Source organism: Lynx rufus, unplaced genomic scaffold (assembly GCF_022079265.1).
Source record: "Lynx rufus isolate CCGP_SWC_20201006 ecotype Redwood Valley unplaced genomic scaffold, mLynRuf1.p SCAF_2, whole genome shotgun sequence".
Taxonomy (NCBI): domain Eukaryota; kingdom Metazoa; phylum Chordata; class Mammalia; order Carnivora; family Felidae; genus Lynx; species Lynx rufus.
In genome coordinates, this window is record NW_025814834.1 from 191,220,266 (window position 1) to 191,241,548 (window position 21,283).

A 21,283-nucleotide genomic window follows, 5' to 3' on the forward strand; every position below is an offset into this window, starting at 1 on the left:
TCATTTCTATCCTGTGCAAAGCCAAGGACCTTCTTGGCTGGTCCTGCAGGAACCCCTCCATCCCCTGCCCTCTGCCCCAATCCTCAGACCAGGCCTGCCTATGTCGGCAGAGTTGGTTTCTCCCGAAGCTCTACTTACTCCTTGGCTTACTAATGGCTGCCTTCACTCTATGTCCTCATATGGTCTTTCCTCTGTGTGCTTGCAGGCCCCTGGTGTCTCCCTGTGTGCAAATTTCCTCTTCTTATAAGGACACCAGTCAGGTTGGGTTAGAGCATACCCTAATGACTCATTTATCTTAATCGCTTCTTTAAAGTAATTAATAAATGTAATCACTTAAATATGGGATTAAATACAGCCACATTCTCAGGTACTGGAGGTGAAGGTTAGGGTTTCAACATATGAATTTGGCAGGGGGCAGGGCAGTGGGGAGGACGCAATTCTGCCCATAACACAATTCTGCCCATGTTATGGTGCCCATAACATAATGTCATAGACAAGGCATCTAAGAGATGGCAAGACAGTAGGAAATTACCAGACCAAAAGATAGAAAGTCAGGATCCAGGAAGTAATCCAACTGGTAAAATGCTCTTGCCCCAAGTAAAGGCGTTAACAATAAACATATATGGAGTGGAGGGTGTTTGCACCTGCATCACTAAAAGCTGCATAGGGAGAGAAGGGAGGACATGACCAGTAAAGGGAGTGAAGACGTGATATGGCATTGGTGCAAGTGGGTTGGAAGAATTTTTCAAACTGGGTACTAGAATGTGTTTGCTGTAGAGACATACATGCAAAAATTGTGTGTGTGTGTGTGTGTGTGGTAAAAAAAAACACAAAACACAAAACAAAAACAAACGTAACATAAAATTTACCATCTAACCTCCTTTAAGTGTACAGTTCAATAGTTTTAACTATATTCATATTGCGAAACAGACTTCCAGAACTTTTTCATCTTGCAAATCTGAAACTCTATGCCCATTAAACAAGAACTCCCCTTTTCTCTCTCCGCCTAGTACCTGGGAACCACTAGTCTACTTTCTGTTTCACTGCATTTCATACTTTTGATACTTTATATAAATGGAACCAGACAACGTTGTCTTTTTCCACCAACATTTTAATATTGGTAATATCTGGGTTCTGTCATGTTTGTTTTCTTTACACATCTCTGTGTTTTCATAAATGAGCATTTACTTTATAACAAGGAGAAAACACACAAAATGCAATATTAATGGTTTGTTTCTGAATGATTATGTGTACCTAGCATAATAAATGTGTTGTGTAGTGCCTATTAAAAATGCCACTTGACAGGGGCGCCTGGGTGGTTCAGTTGGTTGAGCGTCCGACTTCAGCTCAGGTCATGATCTCATAGCTCATGAGTTTGAGCCCCGCGTTGGGCTCTGTGCTGACAGCTTGGAGCCTGCTTCGGATTCTGTGCCTTCCCCTCTCTCTGCCCCAACCCACTCGCATTCTGTCTCTGTCTCTCTCAAAAGTAAATAAACATTAAAAAAAATTTTTTTTAATGCCTCTTGACAGATGAAAAAATAAGTTTGACTAAGATCACAAAGTTAGGGGGTGGTAGAGTTGGAATTTGAATACATATTTTTAGGATTTCTGAATGCAAACTCTTCACCACTCTGCTATGAAGGCTTAGGATCTGAGCACAACCTAATGTTCAGTGAAAAACAATTGCAGTTCAAAAGACAACTAAACCATAATTCTAATTAGGTAAAAGCACACACAAAGAGGACTCAAAATAACAAAAATAATCCTCTATGTTATCCCTGTAATGAAGGACAGGGAAACGTTATTTTAGCTCTATAGTATTAGGTACTGAATTGCCCAGGCTGGTGCTCTCCTCCCACCTCCAAACACCACCCATGAGTAAGTATTACATCTTCAATATTCTGAGAAAATTAGTGAAAACAGTGACCAAAGAGTTAAGGGGACTAATTGCAGCTGCAGAGTAATAAACTCAACTGCAACTTTTTACCCTTTTTGTTTGCCTTTAAACCTCCCTGTCTCTCCTTGGAGAGGATGATTTAAGATTTGCCCTCCCATTTCCTTATTTTGCTGCCTCTTGAATAAACCCTTTTGCTGCGTACTCCATTATCTGATCATCTTTGTCGCCCATCCCATGGATAAACTTGGGTTCGGTTACAAACTTGGGGAGCCATCCAGGAGCTCTTTGCCCATAGTTCATCGGCCCTCAGCCTGTAACAGGAATCCAGCGATGAGTCCCAGCAGTACCTAGGCTCTTTGTCCCGGGGACTGTCCCCAGGCTCCAGTCCACCCTGGTTAGGCTTGAGCTGCCAGCTTTCAGTGCTCAATTTAACTCTTGTGGCAAGGAAACAGGTCTGGGTTTGGTTTGGGCAGATGTCTCTTCGTGAATATTTCATACGGAGGGCTTGTGAGCTTTCGTTTTCCCGTTTGGCTTGGCTCTTAGATTTATTCCTCCATTTGGATGCCTCTAAATAGGGGATTTGGGTTCTCTTAGCCTCCCTTTCCTGGTTGATTAAGAAAAGGCTGATGCGGGGCGCCTGGGTGGCGCAGTCGGTTAAGCGTCCGACTTCAGCCAGGTCACGATCTCGCGGTCCGTGAGTTTGAGCCCCGCGTCAGGCTCTGGGCTGATGGCTCAGAGCCTGGAGCCTGTTTCCGATTCTGTGTCTCCCTCTCTCTCTGCCCCTCCCCCGTTCATGCTCTGTCTCTCTCTGTCCCAAAAATAAATAAACGTTGGAAAAAAAAAATTAAAAAAAAAGAAAAGGCTGATGAGGAAGCTGTTTGATTGAGTTGGTGAAGCTCTGACTTTTGGGGAGGAACCAATGCTCACAATTTGTTTATTGTTGCATCTTTTGGTATCTTTGGATAAAGTTGGCTGTGTGCTAAGTGGAAACTGGGAAATGACGATTTGATCCCCACATGCAGCTGTGTTCTCCAAAATCAAGCCATCAGTTTTTGCAATGCTGCTTGGCCACAGAGAAAAATGACCAATTAATGGATCCATAAATTATAATACCATCTTGCCATTAGATTTGTTTTGTAAAAAGGAGACAATTGGAAATTGGGCCTTTCAGCTTTTGTTTGCATCTTGTTCATGTACTTATTTCTGTGTCCATGAATGTTATGTGAGATGTTTTCTGTACCTCCCAATGGTATTGCTAAAATTAATTTGTAAAAGAGCTCTATTTAGTTGGTTTAAAGATAAGTGCTTGTAAGAATTGGGCATTAAGCAAGGAGAGCACACACAGGTGGGGGAGAAGGAGCAGAGGGTGAAGGAGAGAAAGAGGGAGAGAGAGAGAGAGAGAGAGAAATTCCAAGCAGGCTCCACGCCCAGTGCACAGCCCAACTTGGGGCTCAATCCCACAACATTGGGACCATAACCTGAGCCAAAATCAAGAGTCAGATGTTCAACTGACTGAGCCATCCAGGCGCCCCAAGAATTGAGCATTCTAAAACTCAAAGATAGAAACTAACCCAATGTTTTACAAGTTCACATGATCTTGTATTAGGTATTTAATTAGGTCTTAATTAGATCTTTAATTAGGTATTAAAGCTAATTAATTTAAGGTTGTTGGTTTAATCAAATGGATATGTCTTTAGGATTTCAGCATTAAATGTAAAACTTTTATTCTATGTTTACTGAAATTCAAATAAGTTCATGTTATCTCCATTGCAAAATTTGTCAGGAAAGGGGGGAAAAACCCTTAGAACTCTAATGCCTCATGAATTTTATGGGTAATCTAAGAACAAACAGATGTAATTCAAGGAAAGTGAGACTGTTTATTTAAAAAGGAAAAACTTAGATCAAAATCTGAATGTAAAAAGGAAAGCCTGTATGTTTGTGAGAAGGGAATCTTTGTTAAGAAATTTTGTGTGCGGTTAGGACTACGGTTGTGGAGATTAATGTGTAAAAAAGTTTATTAGGGAGTGACCAATGCCTGGAGAAGGGAGAGTAAGAGAGCAAGATTAGGCAGAAGTTGAATGATCATACAATATCAACACAAGACTCCATTGATTCTCTGAGGAGTTCCAAAAGTTGGATTACCCTTCAGAATCACTCTAAATTAGGGCGAAAGGGCTGGACTTTTATAAGTCATTCTTTGCGACAACCTGGGAAGAGGGTATGCCTCGGCAAGGCAGCTGTCTTCAGTTAAGGTGACCCCTCATGGCATGTGAGAGTTGAGGACTGTTGGCCATGATCTCTACAGCTGAGAGTCCTTTATTCCTGATGGGGATTCTGGTCAGCACATCACAGCGCCCACCACAAAAACTCAGATCCATGTAGCACCCTGGATGTCCTTGTCTCAAAATGTATGTATCAACATGGGAGATGCTAGGGAGGAAAAAGGAAGGACTGATTTACTTATTCTTAAAAATTCACCTTGTTGAAATAAATGAGTCTTAATATGGAAGTACACCAGTATAAGATTGGAATTTGGTTTTTCTCTGTTAAAATGTCAGTTTTCTTAGGTCTATGTTGTAAACAAAGATCTTTGTAAACAAAGATTATTCTATATCTTTAACCGGCCTGGAAAAAAATTTGTTTTGTTTTTAAAGTTGAATTTTTTCAACATTAGGCTAAATTTTAATAACTATGTAATCCTCTGCATTTTCCTTTAGAATCTTATTGCCACCTTGGCTAAATAGATAATTATTATAATTATTAAGTTTTAAAATGATCTATAATCTTATTTAGACACATGCTTTAAAACCTTCTATTTTTTTTTAAACCTTCTGATATTTCAAACTTCCCAAAATTCAACTTCTAAATGAAGTCTTTTTGACAAGTTAGGCTTATTTGATAGGTCACATCATAGGGGAAGCATTGTCAAATAAGTGATGATAAACTTCCTTAGGTCCTATTATATGTTTGAGTGCTAGAACTGTTTGAGAGATTATATAAAATTTCTAACCTTTTGATAGGACATTATAGAAGGACATATCAAAAGTTCCAGAATCAGATTAAAAAAAAAATAACACTACTCAACTCCTATTCTTGCTGTGCTTATTCAGGGGCAAGGGGGGGGGGACAGTCATTTATGTACTCTATAGCGGGAACAGTAAACTACAGCTCTCGGGCTAAATGCAACCCAACACCAGTTTTCTAAATGAAGTTTATTGGAACAGAGCTACACCTATTCATTTATGTCCATGGTTCTCAAGTACTTCACAAGTACAATCTTGACCCCCCAGGGCACCTCTAGCAATATTGGGAGATGTTTTTGGTTGTTACAATGGGTGGGGGGACTATTGGCATCTAGTTATTGGCATTTTGTGGCCAGAGATACTGCTAAACCCACTACAGTGCATAGGACAGCTTCCCAAAACAAAGTATCTGGCCCCAAATATCAGAAGAGCCAAGGTTGAGATATTCTGATTTATGTATTTCTTTAGATGTTACACTAAAATGGTAGAGTTGAGTGGTTCTGGCAGAGCTCATATGGTCCACAATGTCTAACATATTTAATATCTGGCTCTTTATGAAAGCTTGCCAATTCTCTACAAGAAACCATAAAATATACTTAAGTATCCCTTGTAATAGTAGGTTATCTATCAATTCTGGAAAGCTTCCTTCAATATTATTTCTTGTAGAAATGAGCCAGGCAGTTATTTTTATCTATGCCTCTTCTAGCCATATAAAGGGCTATAGTAATAAGTTATACTATATTTTAGTCTGATTATTTAAGAGATATTTAAAACAGTGATTCTCAAAAGCCAATCCAAGTATCAGTAACTTGCCATGATGAACCTTCCATTGGCCCATAATGAAATGAGAAAAATAAGGACAAATTTGGGGGATTTTCATAAGGCTAACTTAATTCAATGTTAAGGGCTATTCCTACTGATTATCCCTCCTACATTTTAAAATATTAAAATGCCCTTTCTTTTCTGAAACGATGTTGATGACAGGCAGTTTCTTTAATATGGCAAAACTGATAGTGGTAACACTGCATCAAGTCATTAAAAAAAATCATTGCTTCTTGCAACCAAAAAGTCAAAAAGCCTCTGATTTAGAGGCTTTTGCTCCATTAGGAGGAGTCTTTGATGTTGCACATATGTCACATATCACTGCTGAAGGTATTTCTTAAATGTGTTTTGCAATGTCTAATAAGTGATGAACTACAGCTGAAGGCTTTTCCACATTCATTACAATCATAAGGTTTTTCTCCAGTATGAATTCTCTGATGTTTAGCAAAGGATGAATCATGCCTAAAGGCTTTCCCACAATGACTGCATTCATAAGGCTTCACTCCCGTGTGGACTCTCTGATGAATAGAAAGATGAATTCTCTGGCTAAAGGCTTTCCCACATTCCTTACATTTATATGGTCTTTCCCCAGTATGAGTTCTCTGGTGTTGAGTTAGGTATGTGCTATGGCTGAAGGTTTTATTGCATACATTACAAATGTAGGGTTTCACACCAGTATGAATAATCTCATGTTGCCTAAGGTGTCTAATCTGGAAAAATGCTTTTCCACAGTCTTTGCATGTAAAAGGTTTCTCTCTAACATGAGTTCTCAGATGCTGGATCAGCCCAATGCTCTGGCTGAATGCTTTCTCACATACCCCACATTCGTAGGGCTTCTCCCCAGTATGAATTCTAACATGTTGAGTAAGAGATGATGGATGTCTGAAGGTTTTTCCACATTCCTTACATTCATAGGGTTTCTCACCAGTATGGATTCTCTGATGTGGAATAAGGGATGAACTTTGGCTAAAAGCTTTTCCACATTCTTTACATCGGAAAGGTTTCTCTCCAGTATGAATTCTCATGTGTTCTGTAAGGTGAATGAGCTGTTTGAAGATTTTTTCGCAAATATTACATTCAAAGGTTTTCAATCTGGTATAACTCCTTGAATGATTAATCAAATCTAAATTGTATCTACTTCGCTTTCTAGATACATCATATTTATGGTCTTTTTTTCTCGGAGAAATTTCTGGTCCTGGAATAACTTTTGAGCTCACATTAATACTTTTCTCAAATCTACTAGATTCTCGGCCTCTTTCCTGAGTGAGTACTTTGTGCATCAAGGGGATTTGCCCCTCACCCATTCCTTGGTTTTCCTGGTGGCTTTCTAACTGATCACATTTGGAGATTCTTCCCAATGTGGAATATAAGGTGCTTCCTCTTGTGGACTGTTCCTTCATTAGGCCATGGTGTAATTCTTCCCAAGAAGTATCATTCTTTACGGCTGACTCCTTGGTTTCTGCTTTACTCTCCAAGTCTGGAAGAAATCCCAAAATACAAATGACGCATATTCAGTGTACTTTAAAAAATAAATGGCCATAGTGAGAATAGGAGGGGGGAAAATGAACATGTACTAGGCATAGAAACCTTGGACTGTCTTCAAATGTAATTCTGCCCCCTAGAGAGCTAATATAAAAGGAAATGAAGAAATCAAAGGAAAGAAGCTGTTAGGGCATGTGAGGGGACTTTAAGGAACTGGGAGGAGTTCATCCATGTGAATTCGAGGAAGTGCACTAAGAAGAGAGCATTGTTGTAAGGGCAAATATCAAGAGATAAGATTAAGGAACACAGTATTCTAGCACCATATCATCTCAAGCCCGTATTTCTATGACAAAATTGTCCCTATTAAAAAAAGTTTTTTTCAAGTATTAATCCATACTTTCTACATATTAAAACGTTAAATAATATAGGAACTCATTCACTAAAGAGGGATAGCCTCTCTCAATTTCATCCCCATTCCCTCTACTCTCTTAGGATTTTGGAAAGCATCCATTCAGACATTCCCAACAATATGTATATGTGAATGTGTGTATTTATGTATGGTCATAAATATACATTTGCACAAAAAGGGGATCATAGTATACATATAGCTCTGCATCTGTTTTTTTTTTTTTTCTGCATCTGTTTTTTTTAAAGTATTTTTTAAGTTTATTTATTTTAAGAGAGAGAGAGCCAAGGAGGGGCAGAGAGAAAGAGAGAAGAGAATCGCAAGCAGGCTCTGTGCTGTCAGTGCAGAGCCCAACATGTGTCCCAAAACCATGAACCATCAGATAATGACCTGAGCCAAAACCAAGAGTCAGACGCTTAACCAACTGAGCCACCTAGGTGCATCTGTTTTGTATTTTAACTCAACTTTATCTTGTAGGCTCCCTCCCATGTCTGTACATTTAGATTCATCTCATTATTTAAAAAAAAAAAAAGTTTATTTATGTTGAGAGAAAGAGTGAGTGTGAGCAGGGGGAGCGGTAGCAAGAGAGAGGGAGAGAGAGAATCCCAAGCAGGCTCCGTGCTGTCAGCGCACAGCCTGACATGGGGCTCAATGTCATGAACCATGAGATCATGACCTGAGCCGAAATCAAGAGTCAGACACTTAACCAACTGAGCCACCCATGAACCCCTATCTTATTCTTTTTAACAAGTGCAATACATACCACTGCATTGATATTGATATTCCATTGATGGACATATCATAACTTGACTCTTCTCTACCGAAAAATATTTAGGTTGTCTCCAGTTTCTTATGTTATCATCATGCATACATTTGCGTACACTCCTGTCAATATTTCATAGGCTTTACTAAAGAGGAATTATTGGGTTCTAGGTATGTGTGCTCTCGGTAAACATGGGTGCCCTTCCCTACAAGTTCACTGGATTTTTATCAATCTTCATAATTTTTGCCTGTATCTGTACATAAGAGGTGAAAAATGGGCTTCTTATTTGTAACACATTATTAGCTATACTGTAAAATCTTAAAAGACAGAGACTATATGGACTATACATGGGATACATGGGACAGTTTTGGGTGAAGGAAATTCTCTTTCTATTCCCTTCCATCCATTTGGACCCTGCCATCCTAAAGCACCAATATTTCCTGTCTACAACAAACTCTTATTCCCCAGGATTTCTAATCTCACCTTAGTAACAGCACATACAAAGTGCTCAGGAATAGCTGGGTAAATTTTGGAGTGGACTTAGGAAGCCAGCAGAGATGTTGACATCACTTATTACAGGGGATAAGGAGTTACTTAACTTTTCTTTTCAGGGTAAGAACAAAATAAATGTCATATTTCAAGAGGTCAACTCTGATAGTAACATTCAAAATGATTCAGAAAAATAATAAAATATCAACAAATACAACTAAAAATCAGAGTAACAGGCATGAGATGATGGGAACTTGGCTTAGCACTGCATCAGCACATATGAAGAGGAGAAATGGATCTAGCAGGTACTATCAGAGAAGAAACCATGAGGAATGAGGGAAGAACTGAGAATAGAAAAACATAATGCATTCTTGCTGATATCATGATTTCTGGTCTTTGAGAATGAAAGAATAGGAGGAGTCAGGATGAGAAATTTGGGAGAGAAAATGGTTTCTGTTTTTGGATGTATTGGGCTTGAAGTGACGACAGTGCATCTAGATAGAGATGTCCTAAATACCAGGGATATGTGGGAATAGATGAAAATATGGAGAATACAGGTCTCAAGGGACACTGAAACCATCACAACGCATTTGTGGACATTTGTGCAGCTACAGAATAGCAGCGTACAAGACAGAGACCCCTCAGGGATTGCAGCAGGAATTGCCGGATATGCACCAAATCTGTTCTTCCCATTTTTAGACACACACCTACATCTTCCTTGATTTGGATTTGAGCGAAGTGACAAAGGTTTCTCCTGTAAGTGAATCGGAGTGAAAGTCATGTGAACCACTCCAGGCTGCCCAGTAAAAACCTCCTAGATGTGGGATGCCTGAGTGTTTCAGTCGGTTAAGCCTCTGACTTCGGCTCAGGTCATGATCTCACAGCTCGTGAGTTCGAGCCCCAGGTCAGGCTCTGTGCTGACAGCTCAGAGCCTGGAGCCTGCTTTGGATTCTGTCTCCCCCTCGCTCTGCTCGTGCCCCGCTCACGCTCTGTCTCTCTCTCCTTCAAAAATAAATAAACATTAAATTAAAAAAAAAAAAAAACAAACATCCCAGATGAGCTCCTTGTGTGCCCTCGTTCTGCTGCTGGCTATACTTAGATGATGAGGAGGCCCTAGCGAATGACAGAGCCACCATGTAGAAGAAATCTCAATCCCAGATGCGTGAGGTGGAAAAGAACTGTCCATTGAACTAAACAGTTCCCCCAGACCAGCGTACAAGCAAGATTTCTGGCTATTCTGTTTGAGCCACATTTTAGAGTCTATTTGATATAGTAGTGTAGCCTGTCCTAACAGAAGTGGAAACGATGTATCTGCATTAGAAAAGATATTGATGAGGGCAGCTGGGTGGCTCAGTCGGTTAAGCATCCGACTTTGGCTCAGGTCATGATCTCATGGTTTGTGGGTTCAAACCCCACATCAGGCTCTGTGCTGATAGCTCGGAGCCTAGATCCTGCTTCGGATTCTGTGTCTCCCTCTCTCTCTGCCCCTCCCCTGCTTGTACTCTGTCTCTCTTTCTCTCTCTCAAAAATAAACATCAAAAAAAAAAAAGGATATTGATGAGAAGCATTGAAAAAGCAGTAAGAGATATGTAGGAGATAAACACTGTGGAGGAAAGGCAGCAAGGTCTAGAAACCTAATGCTGCCATGTAGAATCGTGCCATAAGAACACAAAATGTGGAGTCAGAAGGATTGGAATTCAAATACTGACTCCACCTACCAGTAGCTAAGTGATGCTGGACAAATTTCTTAACCTATGAGCCTTCTTTTCCTCCTCTGTAAGATGGGGCTAATGTATGCACAGGACTCACAGAGGCCAGCCTGATGAAAAGCTGTCATTATTACTGTTCTTAGATGAAGAAGGTTGTTAAAAGCTATCTGATTTGGTCAGAAGGAATTCTGTGGTGATTTTTCACAGAGGCATAAGTTATCTGAAATAAAAATCTAAATTACACAAGTTAAAAAGAGAATCAGAATTGAAGCTATGATCACAGAATAAGATTTAGGAAAAAATTTTAACCAGAATCATGAAAGAGTAAAATCCATAATAAAATTACATAGGAATCTGGTGAAGAGTGCTGTACTTAATGAGGGGAGATCCACGAATACCTGAATGTACAGGAGAAAGAAGCTATCATCAGGGCAAGGTTTGAAATGCTGGAGAAAACAAGAAAATCATGCAACTGGGTCAGGAGAATTAGTTAAGGAAACTAACCCTGATAAGAAAGGCATCTCTTTTCCTCTGACTCCAGAGAAACTAACAAGAAAAGGCAAGTTCAGGAAAGGGGTAACAGGGTGGTAATCAGGTTTCAGGTCAGGTCCCATCCAGATGGCATAGCCTTCCCCACAATCTGGAGAAGGCTTCAAGTGGAGCTTTCTAGCAAACATGACAAAAGACCCCAACTGCCTTGCTCTTACCTGAACGTGGACCTCCTGAAACCTCTCTCTCGATCAGCCATGGCTCTTCTCCTTTCTCCAACTGGGAAATCACACCAGGTTTGGAGAGCTGATATCCTGCTCATGAAGAAGAAAACACTGCATGTGCTGAGGTCATCCCAAGAATTTAAAGATAGTTTTTTGGTATTCAGGCCTGCTGAGGGGTAGAGTAGAAAGACCAGGGCAGAAAAGACCACAGCAATCCTGACTTGCTATTGAGAAGGAACTAGAAAACTCCAACACAACCCAGAGCCCAAGCTAACACTTTGGTTAGAAATGAAAGATTTTGTTCCAACAGGCAGGTTCTAGTTATAAGGGGAACTCATCCTTACCCACTGAGACCAGGTTCCCATAGTTCTCCAGCATCACCTCCCGGTATAGACTCCGGTGAGCAGGGGCCAGTTGTCCCCACTCCTCCTGGGTGAAGTCCACAGATATGTCCTTGAAGGTCAACAGTTCCTAGAACATCAAGTATGTTCCTTTTCAGCCAGAGTTTGGGAGGTTTTTCTAACACTGTCTACATGCTAAGAGATTCTATCCGAATTTTCCTGGATACTCTTGAAAACTGGTTGGCTGATTTCTCTGCTACACGTTACAACACAATGCACAAAGCGTGTAAGCTGTCTTTTATAACTTACAATTTGGCTAAAGGAGAAATACTCATGAAATATTAAAGAAGGTCTCAGAACAGTGTATAATAATTTAGATTAAGGACAATAAAGATCAGGAATATTTGAGGAAGGTGAGAGTTCAAAAGAGGCCAAGGCCACAAGAGAAGCCAGGGACCTTTGTTGGGCTGAAAGAATTTGTTAAAACGAGAACATTTCAGCATGGGTAATATACCCTTAACTGAGTACTTCGGTTAGTAAGAAAAGTATGTGAGAACAGGTTTCTGTAGAGAGCATGAATTCTGCCTACTAAAGGAAGATCCCTTGACCAAAGCAGACACTGTGTGGTGAAGTACAAGAGCCTGTCATGTATGACCTACAAAATTAAATAACCATTTTGTAATTATTTAAAAAAATATTACCAAATGCAAAGAGCACCCAGAAGCCAGAAGGCTGAGATAAAAACACATTCCTTATGTATGGAGACAATTCTAATGCTTTTTTTTTTTAATTTTTTAACGTTTATTCATTTTTGAGAGACAGAGACAGAGCATGAGCAGGGGAGGGGCAGAGAGAGGGAGACACAGAATCTGAAGCAGGCTCCAGGCTCCGAGTTGTCAGCACAGAACCAGACGCGGGGTTCAAACCCGTGAACGGCGAGATCATGACCTGAGCCGAAGTCAGATGCTTAACCGACTGAGCCACCCAGGCGCCCCTCTAATGCTTTTTATAAATTGTAAATAATTCTGGAAGGCACTTGAGGCCTATTGGGCTGACAACAGCATCCACATGAGAAAACTGAATTTGAGGAATGTTAAGGATAGGGGATTAAACCCTGTGCCATGTTATCTTGGAAGCTAAGAGCATGCCACTACAAAACTCTTCTGGTTTCTAGGAAGATCTCCTTCTATATTGATTTTCTCTGACTACTGTAGAATTTTCTGGAGTTTCCCTATGCTTCTGGGGTTTGGTAGCACAGAGCTTTGCCCATTGCCAGCGCCGCTGGTTTTCTGATTAGCTCGTTTACGATACACAGAAACTATTAAACTGCTCTTGGAAGTTTTCCTTCCTTTTCCAGTCAGCCTATTTAGTTTGTGCCCTTTGTGACCTGCCAGCAACTTCTCATTTCCCTTTTCATCTACAATTCTGCTCCAAAACATGACCAGAAATCATCTTTTAAAGGTCATTAGTGAAGTGTATACATCTCCAAGAATATCAGAACTGCATTCTATTAATTTTTAAATGTTGCTTAAAATGTTTTACAATGTTTGTCTTTCCCCCAGATGACATCTGTGAGGTTTCAGGGCAAGAACTATATTACATACTTTCACACACACACAAACACACGCCAGCACAAGTTTTAAATGCGTTGGATAAATGGCCAGAGGTTTGCTTGAAATAAGAAGGTTCCCGAGGAAGGTTGCTACCAGTGGGACAATCACATGTGAAATCAATCAATGTGGCCTGATTTAGAACAGGCTAAGAAAATCCAATCCAGCAAGCTGAGTCAAAGAAAATAAAAATCCAGGATTCAAACAATTTTAAGAAAGTGACAGGAAACTCCAACCCACCTGGGATTCTACTGTCAGTGGCCTAGAGGTCACTTCATCCTCGAAACTTTCTCCCTGGGTCTCATCAGCCTCCTTAGAGAGCAAAACTGAGGAAGGAAAAGAGGCATGAGTTTGCATCTCCCAGACCTAGAAAAATGGCTTGCAGACCAGACCTCCTGAACATGGCTCCTCTCTCAAAACATTCACAGAGAGGGACATTAGAGCAATTCAGAGCAGACCGGAGACTCCTTAATGAAAAGGATCTAAGGTGCACTGCTTTGGGCATTAATACTTCCCAATGGGCAACGCTGGTCCGTTAGCACAGATCTACCGGCCACTCCTCTGTTCAAAAATCCTCAAAGCTTCCCCACCGACAAGAAAGAAAAATCTGAACACTTTACCGTGGATTTCAAGATCCTCCACAACCAGTCCGTCACTGCTTCTCTCCTTCTTTATCCATGATCTCCTTCTAAACATCCTCCTTCAACCACTGGACACACCCACCCACATAATCCCAGTCACCATTCTTTGAACATACCTGCATAGTACCCACCTCAGTATTTTCCCAAGTCCTACTCAGTGAAAACCTGAGATATCCTTCTGGATCAGTTCAAGTGAAGTTTTCTCAAACACTCTTAATGAGAAGAAAGCTTCCTCTTCTCTGTATTCTTCCAAAGCTTGTTTGTATCTCTATTCTGTTATATATCTCAGACTGCCTATCATATTTATTTGTATAATTATCTCCCTCAATTGAATATTAGTATGAGTATATGGGTAGAAAGTTTTTTTATTTCCGTCTGGCTCATTTTTTCCCATCTCCTAAAGTGTTAAGCGTAACACCCTGCCAGGTTCCTAGAATTCCAACCTGAATTTGAAGTATTAAAACCTGGCTGAATTTGAGGTATTAAAAATATGAACTAGGAACTGAGGTACATGAATTGTTGTCCTTGTATTTTTCCCCAACTTTTCATCATGAATATTGAACATGCATATATCCACCACCTGTATTCAGTGATTGTTAACATTTGCCATATTTGCTTCATCTATGTTTTTTTCTGAACCACTTCAAAGTTGCAGACATCATGGTACTTTGTCCCTAAATACCTCAAATAAGGATCTTCTCCTGCATAGCCACAATACCATTTATCACACCTAAGCAAATTAACAATAATTCTGTATTCATGGGAACCTGGGTGGCTCACAGTTGGTTAAATGTCAGACTCTTGATTTTGGCTCGGGTCATGATATCCCAGTTCGTGAGTCTGAGCCCTACATCACGCTCTGTGCTGACAGTGCACAGCCTGCTTGAGATTCTCTCTCTCTCTTTCTCTGTCTGCCCCTCCCCTGCACATGCACGCAATCCCTCAAAAATAAATAAACACTTGAAAACAATAATTCCATATCCAGATTTCCTCAGATCTTCTCAAACTGTCTTTTATTCTGGATTTCTTCTCAACCCAGGAGCCAACCAAGGTTCACACATTCAAAGCGGTTATCTTTAGTCTCTCTAGAATAGTACTCCCCTGCCTTTTTAAATTTTTATTTATTTTTGAGAGAGAGAAAGAACATGAGCAGGAGAGGGGCAGAGAGAAGGAGACACAGAATCTGAAGCAGGCTCCAGGCTTCGAGTTGTCAGCACAAGCTGGACGTGGGGCTCAAACCCGTGAACCGTGAGATCATTACCTGAGCCGAAGTCAGATGATCGACCAACTGAACCACCCAGGCGCCACACTTCCCCTTTTTTCATGGCACTGGCTTCTTATGAGACCAACACAGTCTGTGCTAGGGTTTACCTTATTTCACTATTCCCTGGATTTTCTTTAAACCAGAAGTTCAGCCTTTAAGCTCAATTTAGGATCAGATGAAACATTTTGGCAGGAATTCCTCATGGGTGATACCATGTGCTTTATAATACATTACCCAGAAGGTACAAAATGTGAGGTTATCCCATCATTGTCACACTTGATTAAGACAGTGACCACCACGTATCGCCATCGGAAAAATGTGCTCTTTCCTTGGCTTTTAGCAATTTGTGGGGGCAATGCTTTGGCACCCTGTGAATACCCTGTTCCCCATCAACTTTTCAATTACTTCATTTATAGTAATATAGTCTATCGTTCCTTCCACTTCTTTATCGGCAGATATTTTCTGTAAAAAGCTTTCCCTCAACAAACGGAAATGATCTTTTAAAAAGCAAGATGAATGTATTCTTCACTCCCATAATAATTTATTTTCAAGGTAAGGAATCAGTGTAGGAATCACCACCAGTGTTGGCAAATAAGTTTTTCCCCTTTCTCTATTTTAAGTGCCATCATGAACTTACGGAATTTTATTTATTCAAAGTGTTACAATCAATCTGGATATTTAAACAGTCCTAAGTTTGTCCAAACTTGCCATCCTGCTGACACGCATCTTTGCACTCGTCCTTGCTTTCTAGCTCGAGACACTCCAGGCTCACCTGGTACTTTCCCTGCTGCCTTTTACTTCTGGCCTAGCCACCAAGTGCCTAGACTGGTCTCTCAGTTGATTCAAATTTCCTCACTGTAAAATACAGAAAATCAGGCAAGTCTTCCCTGCCCCACACGCCCATGGGGGAAATGAAAAGAGGTAACATACACAGTCATGACACTTAGATCCTGGTTTCAGGTTGAATTGACCATTACTGAAAACGCAGGCCGGGAGCCATAATCAAGAACCCCAGAAATCTTTTCCCCAATTGCCTACCCAAGGGATGCTTTAGCTCAGGTGTCTACCTTCCTTCTCAAACTAGGTGCTGCTGCTTTTCCTCCTTCCCGCCAGTCTATTCTCACCTTCTCCTTCAAACATCTTAGTCACGTCCTCCCACAGGGATGCCCCCTCGGTGGCCTTCTTTGGATGGCGCAACTTCACCCAGGTGCTGGCCTCCATGGGCAGGGTGATCAGGAGCTGCTGTAGCATGATGACTTCAGCACTCCTTTCTAGGGCTCTCTGCCTCAGCCCACGAGGCAGAAGGTCCTATCTGGACCTGTCCACTTTTGATAAAGACACTGCTGGAAACTCGGGCTTCACAGTTGTGCTGGAGTCCTCTACTCTCAGGAACCAGGGGGAACATACAGTACCAAAATCCAGAATCTGGACCTTTTCATGTCCAAGTTCACAAGGAACATCCCATCTTGAGCTACATCTGTCTCCTCAGCAGGCAGCTGTTTGGCTCCAGGTGTTTTCTATGCAACCACCGCTACGGTCCCCTGATGATGCTGGACAGAAAACATTAGAGTCAAAAAAAAAAAAAGAAAGAAAGAAAAGAAAAAAAAAACATTAGAGTCAGCAAAAGGATCTACAGTGCTCAATCGCACGGTCAGAATTCTAGAACTTAACACCAATCATCAAAAAATTTTTACAAAAGGTACATGGAGACGGTGGGTATACACAGCCCACGCGGTCCAAACCACTGTGCTGGTGTCACGAAGCACAAAGAGACGAATAAAACCCAATTTACTATGGTTAAATTAGCCTTGAGATTTGGAATCACAAAGGGGCTGGGTTTGAATCCCACCGGCTCCTTCTCTTGGCTGTGGCAAATCACGGACGCCCTCCAACCCCGTCCCTTCCTCCCAGAACCGAGAGGTTAAGCCTTTCTCCAGGCCCGGACCTCGCTGCCTTTGTCCGAGCGCGACCCCGGGCTCCTGGGCACATCACGCGCCACGGGGAACCTCGGGCTGTGTCTCGCCGGCGCCTCCCGGGGTCCCCGCCCCAGAACCCGCGCCGCTCCCGCTCACCCGGCTCGCTGGCTCGCCCGGCTCGCCCCTGCCCTCTCGCCCGGCCGGCGGCTCTACGCGTAGCGCCGAGATGCCTCCGCGTAGCGCAGCCCTGGCCGGTGCGCCTGCGCGGCAGCGGCCTCAGCGCGTGGTTCCCAGCGTCCTCCGGGGCAGCCTCCCGCTCGCGGCGCCTCCCGAGATGCTCGCCCGGCGGCCCCGTCACTGTGGGTTCCCTGCAGCCCGGGGTCCCAACCGCGGGGAAAGCAGCCCCGCTTCTGCGGCGGGAGCCGGAGCTGGTGCTCTTGTCCCCAACCCCCACCCCAAACTACCGCATCAGCCGTCTCCCCTCTGCCGGGAAGAGGCACGTGAATGTTTCCATTGGGAGGTTTGGAAACCCTTGGCAAAAGGGAAGCATCTGTGTCACTTTTTTGTCCCAACAACATTGGTATAAACGAATCCATACCGCTTTCCCTTCCCATGTACATGGAAAAGGCTGAAAGTGGAACGGAATCTTGTTTTATTAAAAGAATACCACGATCCATAAATCCAATACATTCTTACGGTGGTTGCTTTCCTTGCATTTCTGAAATGCCAGAAAATAACTACACAAAAGCAAAATAATTACTTCTTAGAATCCCATCAAGCAGAGAGAACCATTGTTAACATTTGGTGCACAGACTTACCTACACACACCCCCAGACACATCCCATCTGGGTTTTTTTTTTTTATGCATTTTTATGCATTTTCTGCAAAAAATGATTAACTGTCATGCTCTTTTATTCGTGGGTTTGCTCTCCTCAAAAACATAGGAGTACACTTCTATATCAATAGCTTACAAAAACAACAATTTAGAAAATAAAATGAAACTATGTACTTGCTGTTGTGGACTGAATAGTTGTGTCTCCCCACAACTCTCGGCAATTTCCTATGAAGCCCTAACCCCCTCCTGTAGAGCTTTATGTGGAGTAAGGAAGTAATTATGATTAAATGAAATCATAAGGGTGGGGCCCCAGTCCCATAGGATTAGTGTCCTTATAAGAAGAGACACCGGAGGGCTCACTCACTCTCTGAAGTTCAGGCCCTGAAGAGAGGTCATGTGCGGATTTAGCAAGAAGGTGTCATCTACCTGCCAGAAAGAGTTCTCACCGTAAACTGACCCTGCCAGACCTTGATCTGGAACTTGTAGCCTCACATAGGCTAGAAGAAAATAAATGAGAAATAAGTGAGAAAATAAATTTCTGTTGGTTAAGCCATGCAGTCTATGATGTTTAGTTATAGTAGCCCCCATAGATTAGTGTACTTGACATACAGTATTTACAGAGTATGAGTCTTTGTTCTCAGTGCATTACATATTTTAACTGATTTAGGCCTCATACCAACCCCTTGTGGCAGTTCCCAGTTTGCAGATAAGAAAGCACATTTGGAGAAGTTAATCAACTTGCCTTGCATTATTCACTTTGCAGGTGGTGAACCCAGGCAGTCTATACTCTCATTTGCTACCCCCCCCCAAAAAAAATCCCCACAGTAAAATAGAGTAAAATGTTAACGGTAGAGTCTAGGTGGTGATGCATGGATGTACACTGTAAAATTATTCGACTTTTCTGTATGTTTGAATATTTTCATCATAAAATGGGAAAATATAGCTAAACAAAAATTACGTGGGACATTATAAATAAAACTACAGGGGTGCCTGGGTGGCTTAGTCTGTTGAGTGTCTGACTCTTTATTTCTGTTCAGGTCATGATCACACGGTTGTGGGATCAAGCCTCACATCAGGCTCCATGCTCTGCTTAAGATTCTCTCTGCCTCTCTCCTTTCCTCCCTCTCTCCCACTGTCCCTCTCCCCCACTTCCACTCTCTTTAAAATAAAACAACAACAACAACAACAACAACAACAAACTACAAAAGTTACTGACTCAAATAGAGAGAATAGTAACAAGCACCATATTCAGGGTTTGAAACAGAGCATTTTAGATATGTCACCTTCCCTCCACTTGAATGTTCCCACACTAAAGCTCATTTTTTCTTTTTACTAAATTAAATGATTCTAAAGCTTACTTGGAATGGTAGGTATTCTCAAATGGCCAGTAAAATTGTGCAACAATAATAAAGTCAGACTTGCCCTACCAATATAATTGGTATAAATTGCCCTACCAATATGATACAAGAAAGGGACAATTATCAAAGTAAGATAAAACCAGTGCCAAAAATATACTCATAGATTAGTGAACTGAATTTGGAAGCCCAGAAACAGACCTGACAATTTATTTAAATTTAATATATTATAAAAGTGACATTTCAGAATAGTGGGGTAATGATGGATTATTCAAAAAGTGGCATTAGTTCCCTAGTTTGCTATCTGCGGGAACTGTATTAGTCTGCTTGAGCTGCTTGAACAAAATACTATAGACTGGATGGCTTAAACAGCCGAAATTTGTTCTTTTGCAGTTTTGGAGGCTGGGAAGTCCAAGGTCAAGGTACTGGCAAGGTAGGTTGCAATCTGAGGCCTCTTCTCTTGGTTTGAAGATGGGTGCCATCTCAGTGTGTGCTCGCGTGACCTCTTCTCTTGTGTGTATGGGAAGAGAAAAGGAGCTCTTTGGCATTTTTTTCTAATAGAGGCACTGACCCTATCCTTATGACCTCACTCAACCGTAAATACTTCCATAAAGGCCCTATCTCTAATTATAGTCACTTTGGGGCTTCAACATAAATTTGAATTTGGCTGGGACGCCAAACACTCTTCCCTAACAGGAACAAATCAAGTGAGGTTTCTCTTGCACGTGTTACACAGTATGTAATTTTGGAAAAGTTAAGCTTTGGCTTAAAGCAGAAGCAAAACTATTGAAATATTCAAAGAAAGGCGACTCTATACACAGTTTTGTGATTCTCTTTTATTTGCAAGCAACAAGTTCACCAGAATTGCTTTCTAAGTTAAAGAGATGGTGGTGGTGGTGATGGTGGTGGTGATGGCGATAACTATTGGAAGGATTCTGGAGTGTCTTTGGGAGTCCAAGGAAGGAGTGATTAGCCCAGTCTGTGGAAGTTTAGGAACCAGTGTATCTTTGACCATCGCAAAGTAAAGTGCCCAGAGGGATGCCTCTGAGCCACCCCGCTTAATATGGTTCAGGTGTAGCAACTCCCAGTGTCTGTTGCCCAATTCAAAATTCTAGATCTTGACGAGATCATTTGATCAGGGAGCTGTGACCAGGTGGGCAGGCAGTGTCCTAGTAGACCTAGTTTCTGGGCTCTCACGTGAGTAAGGGGCAGTTCTCAACAAAAGGAGTGTTCTAGACTAAGAAAAAAGATGTATGTTCCTTGATTCATTTAATGACACAAAAAACTTCAATGCTAAAACATGGTTTTTTTAAGTACAAAAGAACAAATAGATAAATTTACGACTTCATTGCAAATTTTCTAAATAAATTGTTAACAGGTAGAACCAGAAATGCACTAAAGACATAATATATATGACCAAGCAAAGTTTTCCCATGGTGTTTCAATACCAGGAAATATATTCACACAATCCATAAGGTCAAGAGGAGAACTGTATGATCATGTCAATAGTCACTGAAAAGGGCATTAAAAACCTTCAGCATTAATATACCTTTATTTGTTTAACAAGTAGTCATCGAGCACTTGCTCTTTGTCAAGTATTGTTTTAATTAATATACTGAAAACTCAAAGTAAAATGGGAATAGAAGGACACTACTTGAATCTAACAAAGACTATTTATAAAAGACCACAGCAAATAGTATTCTAAATGGTTGCAATACTAAAACCATTTTGATTAAAATCAGAAACTTGCCAGCACGTTACTTCTTAACATTGTCTTGAAGGATTTATCAAATACAATAATATAAGGAAACTAGCAAAAATTTTGGAAAAGAACAGTTAGAGCTATATATATCCTTATGCTGATAATATGATGGACCATCTAGAAAAACCTAAGTCTCAAATAAAAACTTCTAAAATTAATAGGGGACATTCATGTGAGGAACTTACCTCATCAGAAATACATATAAAGTAAGTATCTTTCTTGCTCTAGAAACGAGCATCTAGAATGGAATATATA

At 41.2% G+C, this 21,283-nt stretch overlaps 1 protein-coding gene across 2 annotated transcripts; it reads right to left on the reverse strand.

The window, feature by feature from the left end:
* Positions 1–4,343: 4,343 nt before the first annotated feature.
* ZFP69B (ZFP69 zinc finger protein B) lies at positions 4,344–17,338 on the reverse strand. Of its 2 annotated transcripts, XM_047083604.1 has the most exons (6): positions 17,233–17,338; positions 16,285–16,710; positions 13,496–13,581; positions 11,649–11,775; positions 11,299–11,394; positions 4,345–7,219 (listed from the first exon to the last, which is right to left on the reverse strand). In XM_047083604.1, the coding sequence occupies exons 2-6, from the start codon at positions 16,409–16,411 to the stop codon at positions 6,054–6,056; spliced, it is 1,602 nt and encodes a 533-aa protein (XP_046939560.1). In that variant the 5' UTR covers positions 16,412–16,710; positions 17,233–17,338; the 3' UTR covers positions 4,345–6,053. The 2 variants fall into 2 exon arrangements, with proteins under 2 accessions (XP_046939561.1, XP_046939560.1); XM_047083605.1 differs by lacking the exons at positions 16,285–16,710; positions 17,233–17,338 and adding an exon at positions 13,876–14,689 and having other exon boundaries at positions 4,344–7,219.
* Positions 17,339–21,283: the final 3,945 nt, after the last annotated feature.